We start from the raw sequence: 23,350 nt of genomic DNA, 5'->3' as shown, positions 1-23,350 counted from the left end.
CTTAGACACATCGCAGATATATGCACTAAACGTTATTGCGCATGCGCGCTATACAGTATTGGAGCTTCCAATCCGGACTGAGCGCCGTGGAATACCATTGTTATTTCTCCCCCACATAGTGCGCCCAACGCCGACCCTTTGTACAAATATAGTGGCATTATATTAGGAACAGAGCGCACTGTTGATTCTGGCTCTTACACTACCGGAAGAGTCGGGCTGGAACGCAAATGCGGTCCACATGTGACTGGCACCTGCATCCGGATGTCACCCAACCGGAAGTGCCGTTTTGGAACGCAAATGCGTTCCACGAGGGTTCGGCACCGGAAGTGACGACCTCGGCAGCTCGATGCGTTCCACCTGCATTAGACTTGCATGCTTGAAAAAGGCTAACACGCAGCCGAAACGTTGCATCTGGAATAAATTCCACTTTTTGCACCCTTTGGACGTGTTGTCTCCATTTTTTTATTTTTCTGGATACCTACGAGTTGCGTTACTAGGGGCTTTTTACCACCCCTCCTGGAGACGAGCACCCGAAACATTATTACTAAGGAGTGCTGTCCACCCGTATTTTCAACAATAAACTCAGTCTGCCGCCTCTGCCGGTAGGAGCGTGACTCTCCCGCCGCCGCCATTACTACTCATCTGACTCACACTGTACTGGTCTTAAAGGGGCGGGTGACTGGTCCACGTGTGTGTGAGCAAGCAGAGGGTCCCAGAGCACTAGATGTGATAAAGGGGAGGTCAGGGGCCAAGTAGAGTGACAGACAGTACACTAAATGTGACTATAACCCCCAACATCCTTAAGAATTCACCTATGTACTGCAATGTTTAAGGTGAACAGGTGTGAACTGTTCCAGTGCCGGAATATGGGGTCTACGAGGGGCGAAGACGGTTTGTTTACATTCCCTTCCTGCGGACTGATTGTCGGGCCCCTGTGGCCCTGGAGGCGTTCGGCTGCAGTGGGTTCTAATGGCCCAGTTTGCACAAGTTTCCAGTTAACCCTTAAGACATATTCAGGTACATGTACGTCATATGAGATAAGAGAAAGTATGACACGAGCTGACTCCATACATGGCGGCAACAGGCACCCGCCGGTAGTGGCGTCCCCCACAATCCCGTCCCTTTACCCCTCAGATGCCGCTCTCAATACCGACTGCGGCATCTGTGGAGTTTGGCTTTTACCTAAAGTGGGTGGAGCTAAGCTTAGCGGAAGGGACCACGACCATCACTGGGAGGGGGGGGGGGGGCGTTCTACAATGTCTAGGGCAGCGTGAACTCTAGGCCCTGCCTACTGTGACTCTGTGAAAGGTAAAAGAAATAAAAAAACATGTTTTTAAAATAAATAAAAATACTAAGCTACAATGTAAAAACTCTTCTAAAATAGCCTTTTTTCCAATAAAAAGTACTTAAAAAATGTAAACAAAAGGTATAATTACCATCAAATTAGAAGTTTTATTGTGTAAAAAAAATGCAAAGCTCAACTTTACCTACCAAGAAAATGGCGGCCTCTCTGCGGCCAGGAGACACGTTCCTCACAGTGTAATGAACGGACAGCTCCGCCCACAGGAGACTGAAACTGTATAACATCCCCCCCAAGCAGTGACGCAGGTCGGTCAGAGAAGCGTGAACCTCGCGAATTTCCGTAGCTCCCTTTACGCATGCTCAGTGTGGGGTTTCTGAATCTGCGCATGCGTATTGGATGATTCTCCTTTCCCCCTCCCCGCGGGGTGAGGCCGGGGGGAGGAGGCACCGGGCCCGTACAGTGAATCACGAAAGGCCGGGGACCGAGGCCTGAGAAGAGGCCTTAGCACGGGGAGAGGCGGTTCACAGAACAGGCAGCAAGATGGTGAGAGTGAGGGGAAGGGGCCGGGCAGGGTGCTGTGCTGCCATACTGAGCGAGGAGTCCTGAGGAGCGCCCAGGTGACAGGGGTGAGCTCAGTGCTGAGGTGGCGGCGCCTTGTGTCAGGGGGGAGGGGGCGATGGTTCTGATAGTCCCCTGTAGGATAGTTTGTGGTGTGTGACGTCACAGGAGCAGAGAGCCCCCGTAACAGAGTGTAGACCCTCCATAAGGAAGAGTGCCCCCATAAGAGTGTAGGCCCTCCATAAGGAAGAGTGCCCCAATAAGAGTGTAGACCCTCCATAAGGAAGAGCGCCCCGTAACAGAGCGTAGACCCTCCATAAGGAAGAGCGCCCCGTAACAGAGCGTAGACCCTCCATAAGGAAGAGCGCCCCCGTAACAGAGCGTAGACCCTCCATAAGGAAGAGCGCCCCCGTAACAGAGCGTAGACCCTCCATAAGGAAGAGTGCCCCCCACAACAGTGTAGACCCTCCATAAGGAAGAGCGCCCCCGTAAATAATAGACCCTCCATAAGGAAGAGCGCCCCCGTAACAGCATAGACCCTCCATAAGGAAGAGCGCCCCCATAAGAGTGTAGACCCTCCATAAGGAAGAGCGCCCCCGTAACAGAGCGTAGACCCTCCATAAGGAAGAGCGCCCCGTAACAGAGCGTAGACCCTCCATAAGGAAGAGCGCCCCCGTAACAGAGCGTAGACCCTCCATAAGGAAGAGCGCCACCGTAAGAGTGTAGACCCTCCATAAGGAAGAGCGCCCCCATAAGAGTGTAGACCCTCCATAAGGAAGAGCGCCCCCGTAACAGAGCGTAGACCCTCCATAAGGAAGAGCGCCCCCGTAACAGAGCGTAGACCCTCCATAAGGAAGAGCGCCCCCGTAACAGAGCGTAGACCCTCCATAAGGAAGAGCGCCCCCGTAACAGAGCGTAGACCCTCCATAAGGAAGAGCGCCACCGTAAGAGTGTAGACCCTCCATAAGGAAGAGCGCCCCCATAAGAGTGTAGACCCTCCATAAGGAAGAGCGCCCCCGTAAGAGTGTAGACCCTCCATAAGGAAGAGCGCCCCCATAAGAGTGTAGGCCCTCGATAAGGAAGAGCGCCCCCGTAACAGAGCGTAGACCCTCCATAAGGAAGAGTGCCCCCCCATAACAGCGTAGACCCTCCATAAGGAAGAGTGCCCCCCACAACAGTGTAGACCCTCCATAAGGAAGAGCGCCCCCGTAACATCATAGACCCTCCATAAGGAAGAGCGCCCCCGTAACAGCGTAGACCCTCCATAAGGAAGAGCGCCCCCATAAGAGCGTAGGCCCTCGATAAGGAAGAGCGCCCCCATAAGAGCGTAGGCCCTCGATAAGGAAGAGCGCCCCCATAACAGAGCGTTGACCCTCCATAAGGAAGAGCGCCCCCATAACAGAGCGTTGACCCTCCATAAGGAAGAGCGCCCCCATAACAGAGCGTTGACCCTCCATAAGGAAGAGCGCCCCCATAACAGAGCGTTGACCCTCCATAAGGAAGAGCGCCCCCGTAACAGCGTAGACCCTCCATAAGGAAGAGCGCCCCCATAACAGAGCGTAGACCCTCCATAAGGGAGAGCGCCCCCATAACAGACCGTCGACCCTCGATAAGGAAGAGTGCCCCCATAAGAGCGTAGGCCCTCGATAAGGAAGAGTGCCCCCATAAGAGCGTAGGCCCTCGATAAGGAAGAGTGCCCCCATAAGAGCGTAGGCCCTCGATAAGGAAGAGTGCCCCCATAAGAGCGTAGGCCCTCGATAAGGAAGAGTGCCCCCATAAGAGCGTAGGCCCTCGATAAGGAAGAGTGCCCCCATAAGAGCGTAGGCCCTCGATAAGGAAGAGTGCCCCCATAAGAGCGTAGGCCCTCGATAAGGAAGAGTGCCCCCATAAGAGCGTAGGCCCTCGATAAGGAAGAGTGCCCCCATAAGAGCGTAGGCCCTCGATAAGGAAGAGTGCCCCCATAAGAGCGTAGGCCCTCGATAAGGAAGAGTGCCCCCATAAGAGCGTAGGCCCTCGATAAGGAAGAGTGCCCCCATAAGAGCGTAGGCCCTCGATAAGGAAGAGTGCCCCCATAAGAGCGTAGGCCCTCGATAAGGAAGAGTGCCCCCATAAGAGCGTAGGCCCTCGATAAGGAAGAGTGCCCCCATAAGAGCGTAGGCCCTCGATAAGGAAGAGTGCCCCCATAAGAGCGTAGGCCCTCGATAAGGAAGAGTGCCCCCATAAGAGCGTAGGCCCTCGATAAGGAAGAGTGCCCCCATAAGAGCGTAGGCCCTCGATAAGGAAGAGTGCCCCCATAAGAGCGTAGGCCCTCGATAAGGAAGAGTGCCCCCATAAGAGCGTAGGCCCTCGATAAGGAAGAGTGCCCCCATAAGAGCGTAGGCCCTCGATAAGGAAGAGTGCCCCCATAAGAGCGTAGGCCCTCGATAAGGAAGAGTGCCCCCATAAGAGCGTAGGCCCTCGATAAGGAAGAGTGCCCCCATAAGAGCGTAGGCCCTCGATAAGGAAGAGTGCCCCCATAAGAGCGTAGGCCCTCGATAAGGAAGAGTGCCCCCATAGAGAGCGTAGGCCCTCGATTAGGAAGAGTGCCCCCATAAGAGAGCGTAGGCCCTCGATTAGGAAGAGTGCCCCCATAAGAGAGCGTAGGCCCTCGATTAGGAAGAGTGCCCCCATAAGAGAGCGTAGGCCCTCGATTAGGAAGAGTGCCCCCATAAGAGAGCGTAGGCCCTCGATTAGGAAGAGTGCCCCCATAAGAGAGCGTAGGCCCTCGATTAGGAAGAGTGCCCCCATAAGAGAGCGTAGGCCCTCGATTAGGAAGAGTGCCCCCATAAGAGAGCGTAGGCCCTCGATTAGGAAGAGTGCCCCCATAAGAGAGCGTAGGCCCTCGATTAGGAAGAGTGCCCCCATAAGAGAGCGTAGGCCCTCGATTAGGAAGAGTGCCCCCATAAGAGAGCGTAGGCCCTCGATTAGGAAGAGTGCCCCCATAAGAGAGCGTAGGCCCTCGATTAGGAAGAGTGCCCCCATAAGAGAGCGTAGGCCCTCGATTAGGAAGAGTGCCCCCATAAGAGAGCGTAGGCCCTCGATTAGGAAGAGTGCCCCCATAAGAGAGCGTAGGCCCTCGATTAGGAAGAGTGCCCCCATAAGAGAGCGTAGGCCCTCGATTAGGAAGAGTGCCCCCATAAGAGAGCGTAGGCCCTCGATTAGGAAGAGTGCCCCCATAAGAGAGCGTAGGCCCTCGATTAGGAAGAGTGCCCCCATAAGAGAGCGTAGGCCCTCGATTAGGAAGAGTGCCCCCATAAGAGAGCGTAGGCCCTCGATTAGGAAGAGTGCCCCCATAAGAGAGCGTAGGCCCTCGATTAGGAAGAGTGCCCCCATAAGAGAGGGTAGGCCCTCGATTAGGAAGAGTGCCCCCATAAGAGAGGTAGGCCCTCGATTAGGAAGAGTGCCCCCATAAGAGAGGCGTAGGCCCTCGATTAGGAAGAGTGCCCCCATAAGAGAGCGTAGGCCCTCGATAAGGAAGAGTGCCCCCATAAGAGAGCGTAGGCCCTCGATAAGGAAGAGTGCCCCCATAAGAGAGCGTAGGCCCTCGATAAGGAAGAGTGCCCCCATAAGAGAGCGTAGGCCCTCGATAAGGAAGAGTGCCCCCATAAGAGAGCGTAGGCCCTCGATAAGGAAGAGTGCCCCCATAAGAGAGCGTAGGCCCTCGATAAGGAAGAGTGCCCCCATAAGAGAGCGTAGGCCCTCGATAAGGAAGAGTGCCCCCATAAGAGAGCGTAGGCCCTCGATAAGGAAGAGTGCCCCCATAAGAGAGCGTAGGCCCTCGATAAGGAAGAGTGCCCCCATAAGAGAGCGTAGGCCCTCGATAAGGAAGAGTGCCCCCATAAGAGAGCGTAGGCCCTCGATAAGGAAGAGTGCCCCCATAAGAGAGCGTAGGCCCTCGATAAGGAAGAGTGCCCCCATAAGAGAGCGTAGGCCCTCGATAAGGAAGAGTGCCCCCATAAGAGAGCGTAGGCCCTCGATAAGGAAGAGTGCCCCCATAAGAGAGCGTAGGCCCTCGATAAGGAAGAGTGCCCCCATAAGAGAGCGTAGGCCCTCGATAAGGAAGAGTGCCCCCATAAGAGAGCGTAGGCCCTCGATAAGGAAGAGTGCCCCCATAAGAGAGCGTAGGCCCTCGATAAGGAAGAGTGCCCCCATAAGAGAGCGTAGGCCCTCGATAAGGAAGAGTGCCCCCATAAGAGAGCGTAGGCCCTCGATAAGGAAGAGTGCCCCCATAAGAGAGCGTAGGCCCTCGATAAGGAAGAGTGCCCCCATAAGAGAGCGTAGGCCCTCGATAAGGAAGAGTGCCCCCATAAGAGAGCGTAGGCCCTCGATAAGGAAGAGTGCCCCCATAAGAGAGCGTAGGCCCTCGATAAGGAAGAGTGCCCCCATAAGAGAGCGTAGGCCCTCGATAAGGAAGAGTGCCCCCATAAGAGAGCGTAGGCCCTCGATAAGGAAGAGTGCCCCCATAAGAGAGCGTAGGCCCTCGATAAGGAAGAGTGCCCCCATAAGAGAGCGTAGGCCCTCGATAAGGAAGAGTGCCCCCATAAGAGAGCGTAGGCCCTCGATAAGGAAGAGTGCCCCCATAAGAGAGCGTAGGCCCTCGATAAGGAAGAGTGCCCCCATAAGAGAGCGTAGGCCCTCGATAAGGAAGAGTGCCCCCATAAGAGAGCGTAGGCCCTCGATAAGGAAGAGTGCCCCCATAAGAGAGCGTAGGCCCTCGATAAGGAAGAGTGCCCCCATAAGAGAGCGTAGGCCCTCAATAAGGAAGAGCCCCCATAAGAGAGCGTAGGCCCTCGATAAGGAAGAGGCCCCCATAAGAGAGCGTAGGCCCTCGATAAGGAAGAGTGCCCCCATAAGAGAGCGTAGGCCCTCGATAAGGAAGAGTGCCCCCATAAGAGAGCGTAGGCCCTCGATAAGGAAGAGTGCCCCCATAAGAGAGCGTAGGCCCTCGATAAGGAAGAGTGCCCCCATAAGAGAGCGTAGGCCCTCGATAAGGAAGAGTGCCCCCATAAGAGAGCGTAGGCCCTCGATAAGGAAGAGTGCCCCCATAAGAGAGCGTAGGCCCTCGATAAGGAAGAGTGCCCCCATAAGAGAGCGTAGGCCCTCGATAAGGAAGAGTGCCCCCATAAGAGAGCGTAGGCCCTCGATAAGGAAGAGTGCCCCCATAAGAGAGCGTAGGCCCTCGATAAGGAAGAGTGCCCCCATAAGAGAGCGTAGGCCCTCGATAAGGAAGAGTGCCCCCATAAGAGAGCGTAGGCCCTCATAAGGAAGAGTGCCCCCATAAGAGAGCGTAGGCCCTCCATAAGGAAGAGCCCCCATAAGAGAGCGTAGGCCCTCCATAAGGAAGAGCCCCCATAAGAGAGCGTAGGCCCTCGATTAGGAAGAGTGCCCCCATAAGAGAGCGTAGGCCCTCCATAAGGAAGAGCCCCCATAAGAGAGCGTAGGCCCTCCATAAGGAAGAGCGCCCCTGTAACGTAGAATGTAACCTCCATAATGAGCGAGCCCCAATGATGGAGGACCCCCACAATGGAGAATGGAGGCTCTGTACTGGAGGACCCCCGTAGTAGAGTCCCTATAATACAGAATGTAACACTGCATGGAGCCTTCGGCACGCAGAGCGCCCCGGGGTGCGGAGCCTCCTTCACATGTAGCAGTGCTGAACCGTTCTGCAAAAAACGGAATGCACACGGACGTCATCGGTATTTTTTCGGATCAGTTTTTTGCAGGCCGTAAAATACTGAAAAAGCCAGACAGTCGTGTGCAAGAGGCCTTAGGCAGACGGATGGTGTGTTCAGATGCAGCAGAGCTGAGTTTGTAGTTGTATAGTCATAGGTTCCAGGTCAAAGACATGTGCAGTAATCAGATGTAGCAGTGCTGTAGCCGGTTCGAAGCCGGCTGAAGAGTCACAGTCCTCAGGGCACACCTGTAGACCTATGCTGTGCTGAGATGTAGCAGTGCTGAGTCTGTACCACTGAGGTGGCGATTATTAGATATCCCGGATTAGCAGGAGTGTAATGCCCCCTTTGTGTAGGCCGTGGGGTACCTGTTCTTATCCGTCCTGATGAGGGGGTCTTCACATCACCTGAGCCGGATCATCCCCATTTCTGTAGTGGCAGAAGGAGCAGTTAGCTTGAATAGAATGGAACTGTGCAGTGCAGACTGACACAGGAAAACACATTAATATAGCCGAAGGATGCCGTGACCTCATGTGACCACTTCGTCCAATGACTCCCTTCCCCGTCATCGCCCCACGTTTTAAAGGGGCAGTACACCTTCATCACTGGGTCGATGAGTGCGAGTGCTGGCTCTGGGTATTCGGGTTATAGGGTCAGTGGGGGTCCTCTAGCCCCCCTGAAATGGACCGAGCTGCTGGTTGGAAAAGCGCTTTGCCGCTGCATCTATTTGTGTGATGGCGGAGGAGGAAGCTGAGCCCTGGGGGATAACCGGAATACCCCTTTAAGTAGCCGGGCCCCGGGGTGTTAGAGCCAGTATGGAGGCTGATAACAGAGAACAGCAGCCGTTACCGGTCTCTGAAGTTAGCGGGGACTGGGACCAGTTCCCTGTTAGATCGCTGGTGCCCAGCATGCTGGGAGTTGTAGTTCAGTGTTGCCTGGGTGATGACGTGTCCTCTGCTGACACAGGTAAGAATTCCTTTACCCCCCAGGTAGGTCCCATCTGCCAGTGATCTGAATGCGGCGGCTGCGGTTCTGCAGGCTGGCCACTAGAGGCCCTCATCGCTCTCCTCTCCCTCCACAGATGCGGTTCATGCTGCTGTTTAGCCGGCAGGGGAAGCTGCGCCTGCAGAAGTGGTACGTGGCCACCTCCGAGAGGGAGAAGAAGAAGCTGGTGCGGGACCTGATGCAGACCGTGCTCAGCCGCAAGCCCAAGATGTGCAGCTTCCTGGAGTGGAAGGATCTCAAGGTGGTGTACAAGAGGTGAGGCTCTCCCACTGACTTCTCTCTAGTCACATCCCAAGCTGCCCCTGTGAACCTGCAGCTCGCCCACAGTGCTCTGCTCTGAAGAAAGCCCGTTCATGTAATAGGCGTACCTACTGGATGCGGGTCGCCTCGCTTCACCTCAGCGGACTGTCTCCTGTCAGACTCTACAACCCTGGTCTCAAAGTAGGGACCTTGTTTAACCCCTTAAGGGTCCATTCACACGACCGTAGCGTTTTGCGGACCGCACACGAGGCCGGCCCTATGATAGAAATGATGCTCATTTGGACCCAGGAATACGCTCTTTAGGGCACAGCCCCCCCTCCCCCTATCTTCAGTAGTATCAAACTGGTGGGGGTCCGACTCCTGGCGCCCCCACTGATCAGCTCCGCGAGCGCTCTGACCTCTTTCTAGACCGGCGACGTCACCGCACGTTGGTCGCATGGCCTAGGCGCAGCTCAGTTCCATGGGGCTGAGACGCAATACTAAGCACGGCCACTGCAGGATGGATGGCGGTGAGCTGTGAGCGCCGTGGCTTCCTCCTCCAGCTGATCGGCGGGGGTCCTAGGAGGCGGAGTGATCTGACCATAGGCCGTCAGTATGGAAGTCCCGGAGAACCCCTTTAAGGGATTATATTTAATGAGACGTGTAAAGGGGGGACGTGAGTGACCCTTGTAAGTATATAAATGGCCCGTGAAACCCCCCCCCCCCCCCCCCCCCCCAGAACAGCAGGGGGCGCTGCCTCCCATGTGACAGACACACTTAGGAATATCTCCTCCACAGCAGAATCGGCACAGTCTGAGGTGAGGGGCGGCATGCCGACTCCACCTGGTGTCAGAGCGCGGCAGGGCGGGAAATCTTCCGTAGAATGACGGTAAAGGGGTATTCCGGGCCTTGTTCTAGGGCTGGGCGAGTGAGGAAAAGTGTTTTATACTGATGATCTGATTGGTGGGGGTCCGACTCCAGGCACCCCCGGCTCACAGCGCTGTAAGTTATGCAGCGGCTGCGCTTGGTATCGCGGCTCAGCTACATTCACTTGAACGGGATGAACTCTGCCTAGGGAGAGGCTGCAGCCGCGCTTACCGGATCCTTCTTCATACAGCTGATCGATATGGGGGCCGGGAGTCGGACCCCCACCACTCAGAGGTAATCAGTATAAGGCCTCCTGTGCACGAACACCGACCGCGGGGCAGCCGCAGCAGATCGCGGACCCCTTCACTTGAATGGGTCTGCGATACGCCCGTTCCGCAAAAAGGTAGGCCATGTTCTATCTTTTTGCGGGACGAAACCCCACGGAAGCACTCTGTAGGGTTCCGTTCCGTGCTTCCGTTCCGCACCATTCCACGTCTCAGGATTTGCGGACCCATTTAAGTGAATGGGTCAGCATCCGTGATGCGGAATGCCCACGGAACGGCGCCTGTGTATTGCCGGTCCACAATACGGCCACGGAGCGCACACGTTTGTGTGCAAGAGGCCTAAGGCTACTTTCACACTAGCGTTTCTATTTTCTGGAATCGAGATCCGTCAGAGGGGCTCAATACCGGAAAAAAACGCTTTCCGTTTTGTCCCTATTCATTGTCAATGGGGACAAAACGTAACTGAACAGAACGGAGGGCTCCAAAATGCGTTGCGCTCCGTTCCCATACCGGAGAGCAGCATGCGGTGGTTTGCTTTCCGTCCTGAGATGCAGAGCAAGACGGCTCCATCATGACCCCCAATGTAAGTCAATGGTGACGGATCCGTTTTCTCTGACACAATAGAAAACGGATCCGTCCCCCATTGACTTTCAGTGGAGTTCATGACGGAGGCAGACGGTTGTATTATCAGTAACGGAAGCGTTTCTGCTGAGCCCTGCCGGACTAAGACTCCCAGAAAACCTCCTTAACTTTTTTTTTTTTTTTTCCTACGGTAATGGAAATAAAACAAGCTGTTCCGCCATTGTGAGGACGTCCACCACGTGGCAGAACCAGTGTATAAATCTACGGGGCACCGCGATTACATGTCCATCTAGTTTTATCACTCCGCACAGTCCTAGCACGTCTCGCCGTCTTCCGAGAGCCTGAGCGCGCTCGTTTATCTGGAGATGTAGCCGCAGACCCCTTGTGCGCAAGGTGTCGTTTCCATTGGTTTCATTTTGGGGGGACATGGGACTTCTTGGTCAGCATTTAAAGGATAGGTCATCAGTATCTGATCAGCGGGGGGGGGGGGGGGGCCCGCATAGTCACCGGTGCTCACCAAGCAACCAGCACCGCACGTTGTATGTAGAGCGGCTGCGATACGGCGCACAGCCACTGTACAATGTACGGCGGTGTGATTGGCGAGCTGCGAGAAGGCCACAGCGCAGGTCCTGGGTGTTTAATGGAAACATGTTTTTTTTAAACGTTAACCTTTTTATTGTAATTCTATAGTTTCCCGCTCAGTAGGCGACATGGCTGTTGTGATGCGGTGGCACGCTTTGTGTACCAGTGACGGGCCTCGGCTGCCCTGACAGTGCATCGGCACCCCACAGTTGTCTTTTATGGGGGGCCGATTGTGATAGGGAGTCTCTGCCTACATGCTGCGGTCGCTATGACTGTGGCATCTAGGGAGTTAAATGGCCCCGGACGCGTTACCTCTGATCCTGCCTATATGGCCTCTTTCACACAACCGTTTTTTTTTTTGTTTAGTTTTTTCGTTTACAGGCCATTTTTTGCGTTCCGTATACGGAACCATAAATTTTAATGGTTCCACAAAAAAAACGGAATGTACTCCGTATGCATTCCGTTTCCGTATTTCTGTTTTTTTCAGTTCCGTTGAAAGACAGAACACGTCCTATTATTGCCTGCAAATCACGTTCCGTGGCTCCATTCAAGTCAATGGGTCCGCAAAAAAAAACAGAGCACATACGGAAATGCATCCGTATGTCTTCCGTATCCGTTCCGTTTTTGCGGAACCATCTATTTAAAATTTTATGCCCAGCCCAATTTTTTCAATGTAATTACTGTATATGCCATATGGAAAAACGGAACAGAAACGGAAACACAAAAGAAACAAAAAACGGAACAATGGATCCGTGAAAAACGGACCGCAAAACACTGAAAAAGCCATACGGTTGTGTGAAAGAGGCCTACAGCTGGGAGCCTGGCTACAGTCAGTCCAGGACCTGCACGGTCATCCGTCCCCTGTAGAGTTTCCGGTGCCAGGTGACGGACCACCACCCAACTGATGACCCATCCCACCAGTATCTCGGTCCTGGGAGACCCATTTTTGTCTTTTTCTCTTTTTCTTCCCTGCCTCCCAAGAGCCATCATGTTTTGTGTTCTTATTCCTCTGTTCTCACAGCCACACGAGAGCTTGTTTTTTGTTGTATTTTTTAATGGCATTGTTTAATTTACCATACCATTCCGTACTGGAAAAAGGCTCGGACCCCCTCCCGTGTGAGACGTCGGCTCGGACCCCCTCCCGTGTGAGACGTCGGCTCGGACCCCCTCCCGTGTGAGACGTCGGCTCGGACCCCTCCCTCCCGTGTGAGACGTCGGCTCGGACCCCCTCCCTCCCGTGTGAGACGTCGGCTCGGACCCCCTCCCTCCCGTGTGAGACGTCGGCTCGGACCCCCTCCCTCCCGTGTGAGACGTCGGCTCGGACCCCCTCCCTCCCGTGTGAGACGTCGGCTCGGACCCCCTCCCTCCCGTGTGAGACGTCGGCTCGGACCCCCTCCCTCCCGTGTGAGACGTCGGCTCGGACCCCCTCCCTCCCGTGTGAGACGTCGGCTCGGACCCCCTCCCTCCCGTGTGAGACGTCGGCTCGGACCCCCTCCCTCCCGTGTGAGACGTCGGCTCGGACCCCCTCCCTCCCGTGTGAGACGTCGGCTCGGACCCCCTCCCTCCCGTGTGAGACGTCGGCTCGGACCCCCTCCCTCCCGTGTGGGACGTCGGCTCGGACCCCCTCCCTCCCGTGTGGGACGTCGGCTCGGACCCCCTCCCTCCCGTGTGGGACGTCGGCTCGGACCCCCTCCCTCCCGTGTGGGACGTCGGCTCGGACCCCCTCCCTCCCGTGTGGGACGTCGGCTCGGACCCCCTCCCTCCCGTGTGGGACGTCGGCTCGGACCCCCACCTCCCGTGTCAGAAACTGGTGGCAGTCTTCCCGGGCTGAGAACGCTCTGTTTCACTGGGGCAGTTTGTGGCCTCTCTGTGTCCGCGTGGACAGGAGGAGTCTGTGTAAACTGTACCAGGCTGACCTTACACGCTCCTAAGGAGGGCGCAACGTCACGTCTTGGTAACCAGTGACTATACCGTATCTCGTGAGCTCGACGTAGTTGACGTCCGGCGGGCAGCGAGGTGCGGTATTCGTCACACCCCCTCCCCTGCCACTCTGCAGATCCGTCATGCTCTTCCTATAGTGCCCTGTTCTACTCCGGCCCCCGCTACATCATCAGGCCACCGTACTACTACATCCTGACACTGTACACAGTCAGGACCGGGCAGCGTGGAGTCCGGATTAGTGTGCGCCTCCTGCATACGGATGCGCTCTCCCATAATGGAAGCACGCTCTAGTATGGGCTTTATAAGACACGCTGCCATTTTGGGGGGGATGGGGTGCGTCTTATGCATTTGATATAATGTATTTTTCACTTCATATTTTAGATCCTTAGTGTTGCAGACTGTTCCTGTAACTTTATAGACACTTTCTAGGTCTTATTCCTGGTGCTGGAGAGGGGGCATGACAGAGCTTCACAGAAGGTGCCCCTGCCCTAGGGAAAAGATGGTGTGCAGTCTTTTTTTGGGGAGGAGTGTTTCTTTAACAGCAGGTGTTTGCGCAGGAAATGTTTGGTTTTGGGGACAGTGTCTCCCCCCAGGTGTTCAGTGGCCGTGTATCGTGCCTGGCATCCTGCCTCCTCCGCTGGCATCGTCCTTCTCTTGGCTTGTAGATCTGGCCAGAAAACTGATGCCCGTGGCTAGATGCAGGCGTTATGGGATGATATGCGGATGCCATCACATCTCGGGAAGGGGCAATTGAGTGCCGCCTCTCCGGACGCATTCCTGGCGAGAGATGCCCGGTGTATATCAGCTGGGGCGCCGTCTTGGTACCATGCACTAACGAGCCGCCTCCCGTCCTATCTTCTTCTGCTCTCTCCTAGATACGCCAGTCTGTATTTCTGCTGTGCCGTGGAAGATCAGGATAACGAGCTGCTGACCCTGGAGCTGATCCACCGATACGTGGAGCTACTAGACAAGTACTTCGGCAGCGTAAGTTCCTCTGCCAGACACGCTCGGCCGGAGGGGGTGAGGAAGGCTTAGTAATGCACGACATGGAGGTGGACAGATTACCCAGCCCCCATATTTACCTCAAAAACACCCCCTACCTCACAAATCTTTGCTCTGCTAATTCGGTTTACCAGTGATCACAGGCTGCCTATGTAATCCTCCCAGTCAGGAGCCTGTAAGTACTTTACCACGTGCGTCACTGAGCCCCCGTCCTGCTCCAATATGTCTCCCCTCCTTGTATATCACCTCATGTGTTGTGTGCACTTAATTTCAGTAAGCTGCATGGCCTCATGTCTCCTAAAAGAGGTCAGAATCAGAACAAATTTCAACTACACCTCTGTCAAAAGAAGACCTGCCAGGGCAATGCGTTTCACTAGAATACTGCCACCCAAGTGCACATAACTACTACAATGCTGCCTCCTATATATAAGAATTTTCATATTATAATACTGCTCCTATGTACAAAAATATAACTACTATAATACTGCTCCTATGTACAAAAATATAACTACTATAATACTGCCTCCTATGTACAAGAATATAACTACTATAATACTGCTCCTATGTACAAGAATATAACTACTATAATACTGCCTCCTATGTACAAGAATATAACTACTATAATACTGCTCCTGTGTACAAGAATATAACTACTATAATACTGCTCCTATGTACAAGAATATGCCTACTATAATGCTGCTCCTATGTACAGGAATATAACTACTATAATACTGCCTCCTATGTACAAGAATATAACTACTATAATACTGCTCCTATGTACAAGAATATAACTACTATAATAATGCTCCTGTGTACAAGAATATAACTCCTATAATACTGCCTCCTATGTACAAGAATATAACTACTATAATACTGCTCCTATGTACAAGAATATAACTACTATAATACTGCTCCTGTGTACAAGAATATAACTACTATAATACTGCCTCCTAAGTACAAGAATATAACTACTATAATACTGCTCCTGTGTACAAGAATATAACTACTATAATACTGCTCCTATGTACAAGAATATAACTACTATAATACTGCTCCTGTGTACAAGAATATAACTACTATAATACTGCCTCCTAAGTACAAGAATATAACTACTATAATACTGCTCCTGTGTACAAGAATATAACTACTATAATACTGCTCCTATGTACAAAAATATAACTACTATAATACTGCTCCTATGTACAAGAATATAACTACTATAATACTGCCTCCTATGTACAAGAATATAACTACTATAATACTGCTACTATGTACAAGAATATAACTACTATAATACTGCTCCTATGTACAAGAATATAACTACTATAATACTGCTCCTATGTACAATAATATAACTACTATAATACTGCCTCCTATGTACAAGAATATAACTACTATAATACTACTTCCTATGTACAAGAATATAACTACTATAATACTGCCTCCTATGTACAAGAATATAACTACTATAATACTGCTCCTATGTACAGGAATATAACTACTATAATACTGCTCCTATGTACAAGAATATAACTACTATAATACTGCCTTCTATGTACAATAATATAACTACTATAATACTGCCCCCTATGTACAAGAATATAACTACTATAATACTGATACTATGTACAGGAATATAACTACTATAATACTGTTCCTATGTACAAGAATATAACTACTATAATACTGCTCCTATGTACAAGAATATAACTACTATAATACTGCCTCCTATGTACAGGAATATAACTACTATAATACTGCCTCCTATGTACAAGAATATAACTACTATAATACTGCCTCCTATGTACAGGAATATAACTACTATAATACTGCCTCCTATGTACAAGAATATAACTACAATAATACTGCTCCTATGTACAAGAATATAACTACTATAATACTGCCTCCTATGTACAAGAATATAACTACTATAATACTGCTCCTATGTGCAAGAATATAACTACTATAATACTGCCTCCTATGTACAGGAATATAACTACTATAATACTGCCTCCTATGTACAGGAATATAACTACTATAATACTGCTCCTATGTACAAGAATATAACTACTATAATACTGCCTCCTATATACAAGAATATAACTACTGTAATACTGCTCCTATGTACAAGAATATAACTACTATAATACTGCCTCCTATGTACAAGAATATAACTGCTATAATACTGCTCCTATGTACAAGAATATAACTACTATAATACTGCCTCCTATGTACAAGAATATAACTACTATAATACTGCTCCTATGTACAAGAATATAACTACAATAATACTGCTCCTATGTACAAGAATATAACTACTATAATACTGCTCCTATGTACAGGAATATAACTACTATAATACTGCCTCCTATGTACAGGAATATAACTACTATAATACTGCCTCCTATGTACAGGAATATAACTACTATAATACTGCTCCTATGTACAAGAATATAACTACTATAATACTGCCTCCTATATACAAGAATATAACTACTGTAATACTGCTCCTATGTACAAGAATATAACTACTATAATACTGCCTCCTATGTACAAGAATATAACTGCTATAATACTGCTCCTATGTACAAGAATATAACTACTATAATACTGCCTCCTATGTACAAGAATATAACTACTATAATACTGCCTCCTATGTACAAGAATATAACTACTATAATACTGCTCCTATGTACAAGAATATAACTACTATAATACTGCTCCTATGTACAGGAATATAACTACTATAATACTGCTCCTATGTACAAGACTATAACTGCTATAATACTGCCCTTTATTTGCATGAGTATATCTACTATTCTATTATAAGGTAAATTAGGAACTGGTGAGTGCACTCCTTCCTCCGGGTTAGGGGTTAGACGGGTTTTCAGATTGTAACCCTGATCCGTTGTCAGTTAGATGCCGGACGACGTTTGGTTGGGGGCAGCGCCCACTGGACGGTTCACACTGTGCAGTCAGCTCTGTGTACCCCAGTGACCAGAGGACTTCTCTGTACTGCCGGAACTTTAACTCTTTTTGTAAACGGTAAAATAAAAAATTGCCAAAATTTAGCGTCGTTCATACATTTGTAAAAAACCTCTTACCGTTTAGGGTATGCAGCTTCTATGCAGAGCTGGGGTCTCCATGGTTACAGACTACAAACAAACCGTGTGTTGTAGTCAGGTGCTCTACACTTCCCAGACCTGACTCCTGGGGAAGGCGTGGACTGCGTAGGAGCTGTTTACACTAAACGGTTGCTGTTTTTTTGTTTTTGACTCACTATCAGTAGCTCGTAGACTGAGCCCCCCCACTCGTGTCTGTCTCCCCCCGCAGGTGTGCGAGCTGGACATCATATTTAACTTCGAGAAGGCTTATTTCATCCTGGACGAGTTCCTGATGGGGGGCGAAATCCAAGACACATCCAAGAAGAGCGTCCTGAAGGCGATCGAGCAGTCAGACATGCTCCAGGAGGTGAGTGTCCTGCATGTCTCGCACTGTCTCTTTGTGTCTCCCTCGCTCCCCCCACCCCTTTCTCTGCAGTGGATGAATCACCCATCTCCTGTCCTGTCACAGCTCACTGACTCCCACCCACTCACTTTCAGCGCAAGAAATTTCTACACTGGAGATAGAGTGGGAGGGAGGGCGATAAAGAGAGTGTGCGGCGGGGAGATTACAGGCGGGGGATAAGGAGTGCGCCATTCACAGCTCGAGTGAGATGATGAATGGGAGTCGGGGTGTTCCTGATCCGGGACGGGGGACATTACAGATTCATAGAAGGGGGGGGTGAGAGCAGCGGTGATGATGTATGAGCCCAGCACAGGGGCCGTCACTGATAAATGGTTACAGCAGCAGCCAGACGCCGGTCTGTAGGTGCAGAGCGACCAGGACCCCCACCCGTTCAGGCTAGCTATCTGATGGACCCTCAACGGATGTGTAACAGAACCTCTCAGTACACACCGCAGCTGCTGCAGAACCTCCTAATACACACCGCAGCTGCTGCAGAACCTCCTAATACACACCGCAGCTGCTGCAGAACCTCCTAATACACACCGCAGCTGCTGCAGAACCTCCTAATACACACCGCAGCTGCTGCAGAACCTCCTAATAAACACCCCAGCTGCTGCAGAACCTCAAAATACACACCTTACCTGCTGCAGAACCTCCTAATACACACCGCAGCTGCTGCAGAACCTCCTAATACACCGCAGCTGCTGCAGAACCTCCTAATACACACCGCAGCTGCTGCAGAACCTCCTAATACACACCGCAGCTGCTGCAGAACCTCCTAATACACACCGCAGCTGCTGCAGAACCTCCTAATACACCGCAGCTGCTGCAGAACCTCCTAATACACCGCAGCTGCTGCAGAACCTCCTAATACACACTGCAGCTGCTGCAGAACCTTCTAATACACACCTCAGCTGCTGCAGAACCTTCTAATACACACCTCAGCTGCTGCATAACCTTATAATACACACCGCAGCTGCTGCAGAACTTCCTAGTACACACCTCAGCTGCTGCAGAACCTTCTAATACACACCGCAGCTGCTGCAGAACCTTCTAATACACACCGCAGCTGCTGCAGAACCTCATAATACACACCGCAGCTGCTGCAGAACCTTCTAATACACACCGCAGCTGCTGCAGAACCTTCTAATACACACCGCAGCTGCTGCAGAACCTCCTAATACACACCTCAGCTGCTGCAGAACCTCATAATACACACCTCAGCTGCTGCAGAACCTCATAATACACACCGCAGCTGCTGCAGAACCTCATAATACACACCTCAGCTGCTGCAGAACCTCATAATAACCTCAGCTGCTGCAGAACCTCATAATCGCACCTCAGCTGCTGCAGAACCTCATAATACACACCCCAGCTGCTGCAGAACCTTCTAGTACACACCTCAGCTGCTGCAGAACCTCCTAGTACACACCTCAGCTGCTGCAGAACCTCCTAGTACACACCTCAGCTGCTGCAGAACCTCCTAGTACACACCTCAGCTGCTGCAGAACCTCCTAGTACACACCTCAGCTGCTGCAGAACCTCCTAGTACGCACCTCAGCTGCTGCAGAACCTCCTAGTACGCACCTCAGCTGCTGCAGAACCTCCTAGTACGCACCTCAGCTGCTGCAGAACCTCCTAGTACGCACCTCAGCTGCTGCAGAACCTCCTAGTACGCACCTCAGCTGCTGCAGAACCTCCTAGTACGCACCTCAGCTGCTGCAGAACCTCCTAGTACGCACCTCAGCTGCTGCAGAACCTCCTAGTACGCACCTCAGCTGCTGCAGAACCTCATAATTAGGGCTGCAACGAATACTTGACAAAATCAAGTAATTGGACACAAAAAAATCCTCTGCAAATTTTTTGCATAGAGGATTCGTTTGTGTCACGTCACCACGGAGCGGGAGTGAAGCACTTGCTATTGCTCCCGCTCCGTGGTCTCCCGCTGCGCTCGGAATAATCACCTTTTCAGCAGGGGGCCTCCGAACACTCCACGTCTATGGTCCCGCGCTGCACTGACCGCGGAACGATGGAGTGTCGGCGGCGTCTCTGCTGGAAAAGTAAGTCTGTGCGATGACCAATGGTGCTGTGCACTCCGGGTGTCGGGAGGAGCAGGGGGGAGAGCTGCTGGCACATGGGGGGGGAGCTGATGGCACATGGGGGGGAGCTGATGGCACATGAGGGGGGTGGGGGGGGGCTGCTGGCACATGAGGGGGGTGGGGGGGGGCTGCTGGCACATGAGGGGGGTGGGGGGGGGCTGCTGGCACTGGGGGGAACTGATGCACTTGGGCTGATTGCACAGGGGGAAACAAAGGGTGTTGAGGTCTGATGAGTTTTTATAAAAGGAAAACAGTCTATTAATACATTTTTTCTTATTAATTTTTTACAATTAATCGAGTAATCTAATAAGAAAATATGAATTAATAGACTGTTTTCCTTTATAAAAACTCAAAGACCCCAACACCCTTCGTTTCCCCCTGTGCGATCAGCCCAAGTGCATCAGTTCCCCCCCAGTGCCACCAAGCCCCCCTCTCCTCCCTGCTCCTCCTGACAAACGGAGTGCACAGCATCATTGGTTGCTATGACGCTGTGCACTCTGGAGCAGCTGAGGTTTGTATTATGAGGTTCTGCAGCAGATTGTGTGTATTAGTAGTAGGGCTGCAGTAAACGATTATTTTAGAAATAGAGTATTCTATCGATAATTTTTTACGATTAATCGACTGCCCTATTGATAGAATACTCTATTTCTAAAATAATTGTTTACTGCAGCCCTACTCCTAATACGAAACTCAGCTGCTGCAAAACATCGTAATACGAAACTCAGCTGCTGCAGAACATCGTAATACGAACCTCAGCTGCTGCACAACCTCGTAATACGAACCTCAGCTGCTGCACAACCTCGTAATACAAACCTCAGCTGCTGCACAACCTCGTAATACGAACCTCAGCTGCTGCACAACCTCGTAATACGAACCTCAGCTGCTGCACAACCTCGTAATACGAACCTCAGCTGCTGCACAACCTCGTAATACGAACCTCAGCTGCTGCACAACCTCGTAATACGAACCTCAGCTGCTGCACAACCTCGTAATACGAACCTCAGCTGCTGCACAACCTCGTAATACACGCCTCAAGCTGCTGCACAACCTCGTAATACACACACGCCTCAAGCTGCTGCACAACCTCCTAATACACACACGCCTCAAGCTGCTGCACAACCTCCTAATACACACACGCCTCAAGCTGCTGCACAACCTCCTAATACACACACGCCTCAAGCTGCTGCACAACCTCGTAATACACACACGCCTCAAGCTGCTGCACAACCTCGTAATACACACACGCCTCAAGCTGCTGCACAACCTCGTAATACACACACGCCTCAAGCTGCTGCACAACCTCGTAATACACACACGCCTCAAGCTGCTGCACAACCTCGTAATACACACACGCCTCAAGCTGCTGCACAACCTCGTAATACACACACGCCTCAAGCTGCTGCACAACCTCGTAATACACACACGCCTCAAGCTGCTGCACAACCTCGTAATACACACACGCCTCAAGCTGCTGCACAACCTCGTAATACACACACGCCTCAAGCTGCTGCACAACCTCCTAATACACACACGCCTCAAGCTGCTGCACAACCTCCTAATACACACACGCCTCAAGCTGCTGCACAACCTCCTAATACACACACGCCTCAAGCTGCTGCACAACCTCCTAATACACACACGCCTCAAGCTGCTGCACAACCTCCTAATACACACACGCCTCAAGCTGCTGCACAACCTCCTAATACACACACGCCTCAAGCTGCTGCACAACCTCGTAATACACACACGCCTCAAGCTGCTGCACAACCTCCTAATACACACACGCCTCAAGCTGCTGCACAACCTCCTAATACACACCTCAGCTGCTGGAAAACATCATAATATTATTATAGCATATTATACTCCAGAGCTGCACTCACTATTCTGCTGGTAGAGTCACTGTGTACATACATTACATTACTTATCCTGTACTGATCCTGAGTTACATCCTGTATTATACTCCAGAGCTGCACTCACTATTCTGCTGGTGCAGTCACTGTGTACATACGTTACACACAGATAGCAGTGTAGTTGTGGGTTGGCAGCAGAGCCGCGTTGTCTTCTTCCTCTTCCTGGTTGTGACCGCCATGTTCTATTTCTCTGCAGGAGGATGAGTCGCCGCGTAGCGTTCTAGAAGAGATGGGACTGGCTTGATACTCAGAGGACTCCTTCCACGTTTTTTTGACCAACCCCCTTTTTACATTTCCCGATACACCCCACCATTCCGCCTTCCTCTTTTACAATCACTGCAAGACCTCCCTCGTCTCCAGCACGCCCGCACACACCGCCGTAGCTATGTGTCTGTATGTGCGTCGCTGCTCGTGTCTTCTTTCTACAGTTTCCAGGTGAACACGAAAAAAGGGACCAATCGCACTTTCTCAATCACCCCTCACCCGCCCCTTGAAACGCGTAGAGACTAATAATTTATCTTTTATTTTTTGTACACGGTCCGTCGCGGCACACCGTACAGTTTTTTTGATTTTTATTTTTGCACACTTTCGGTGATGGGCTGTTTCTGCTTTGAATCTCTCACTCGCTGACTTCTAAGTCTGCACCGTAGGAGGATAGTCTCGACCACCGTGAATCATTCCCCCTCCCCCCCCCCTCAGTGTCCATTACAAGGACTCAACACCCCTTTTCCTTCCCACCACCACAACCGCACGAACTTCCGGAATAAAACATAAATGCTGCTAACTTACCTCCGCTCCAGTTTCTATTAGTACATCAAGACTTGTATAGGTTTCCTGGGTATTAAAACTGGTTGGGGGCATCTGCGAAGATATTTAGGGGGGCGTGAATATGTTTCGGTAATAGATATTCACTACATTTTAGCAGATTAAAAAATAAAAAAATAAAAAAATCTGGAAACTGTCAGCAAGCTGTGTCTTGAGTAGCCTAAAATGTAACTCTGACACCCACAAAGGGTCCACAGTGTAAATCCCCATTCATATTTTCCCACCCAATTGAAATCCCCCCCCCAAAAAAGTTCACAACACTTTTTTTGGTAAATCTGTGACCGAGAGGGAATAGCAGATCTGTGAACAGCAACTTGTTGATGGTTTCCAGTTACAAATTTATATTTTTAGAACTTCACCAACATTAAGCTGCGATTATATGTTACAAAAATACAGAATGTTTCATTCCGTAGGATGAATGGAGAGACGCAGTAAAAATATTAGATCCGTCAGTAACTGCTTTTTGATGGTTTCCAGTTGGGAACCTCTCTTTTCACTTACCGTTCTCTGAATCTGTATTGACTGCTGTGACTATGTTACCACCATATTTGCACTAGTGTTAACACATGATCCACTACCTGTAATTTCGTAAATGCAAAATTAAAGACGTTTGATTGTTTGCTGAGAGTGAGCGCACTGTCTTCTATCTGATTATCGATGGAGAACCAGGAACGGCCTACTTAAACAGTTCAAGACGACTTCTGTTGATGGATCCAATCTATGGTATTAGCCTAAGCAGCGCTTGGTCATGAAGAAGTATTCTTTAGAATGGATCTGACCGGTTTGGCACCATTGCAGGTGGTGTTCACGTTATCAGTGCTCATCATAAAGAGCAGTTCTGTTGACGGATCCAATCGGTTTGACACCATTGCTCGTCATCAAAAGGAGTTCTGATTAGTTTGGCACTTTAGCCGGTGGTGTTGCCCATAGTGGT

General features: G+C 51.0%; 1 protein-coding gene across 1 annotated transcript; it reads left to right on the top strand.

The window, feature by feature from the left end:
* Nucleotides 1-1,690: 1,690 nt before the first annotated feature.
* Nucleotides 1,691-23,043, top strand: AP1S1 (adaptor related protein complex 1 subunit sigma 1). The gene is made up of 5 exons (XM_044278764.1): nt 1,691-1,846; nt 8,654-8,832; nt 13,949-14,057; nt 17,409-17,546; nt 21,788-23,043. The coding sequence occupies exons 1-5, from the start codon at nt 1,844-1,846 to the stop codon at nt 21,833-21,835; spliced, it is 477 nt and encodes a 158-aa protein (XP_044134699.1). The 5' UTR covers nt 1,691-1,843; the 3' UTR covers nt 21,836-23,043.
* Nucleotides 23,044-23,350: the final 307 nt, after the last annotated feature.

Source organism: Bufo gargarizans, chromosome 2 (assembly GCF_014858855.1).
Source record: "Bufo gargarizans isolate SCDJY-AF-19 chromosome 2, ASM1485885v1, whole genome shotgun sequence".
NCBI classification, from domain to species: Eukaryota; Metazoa; Chordata; class Amphibia; order Anura; family Bufonidae; genus Bufo; species Bufo gargarizans.
This window is presented reverse-complemented; position numbering and strand designations above follow the sequence as displayed.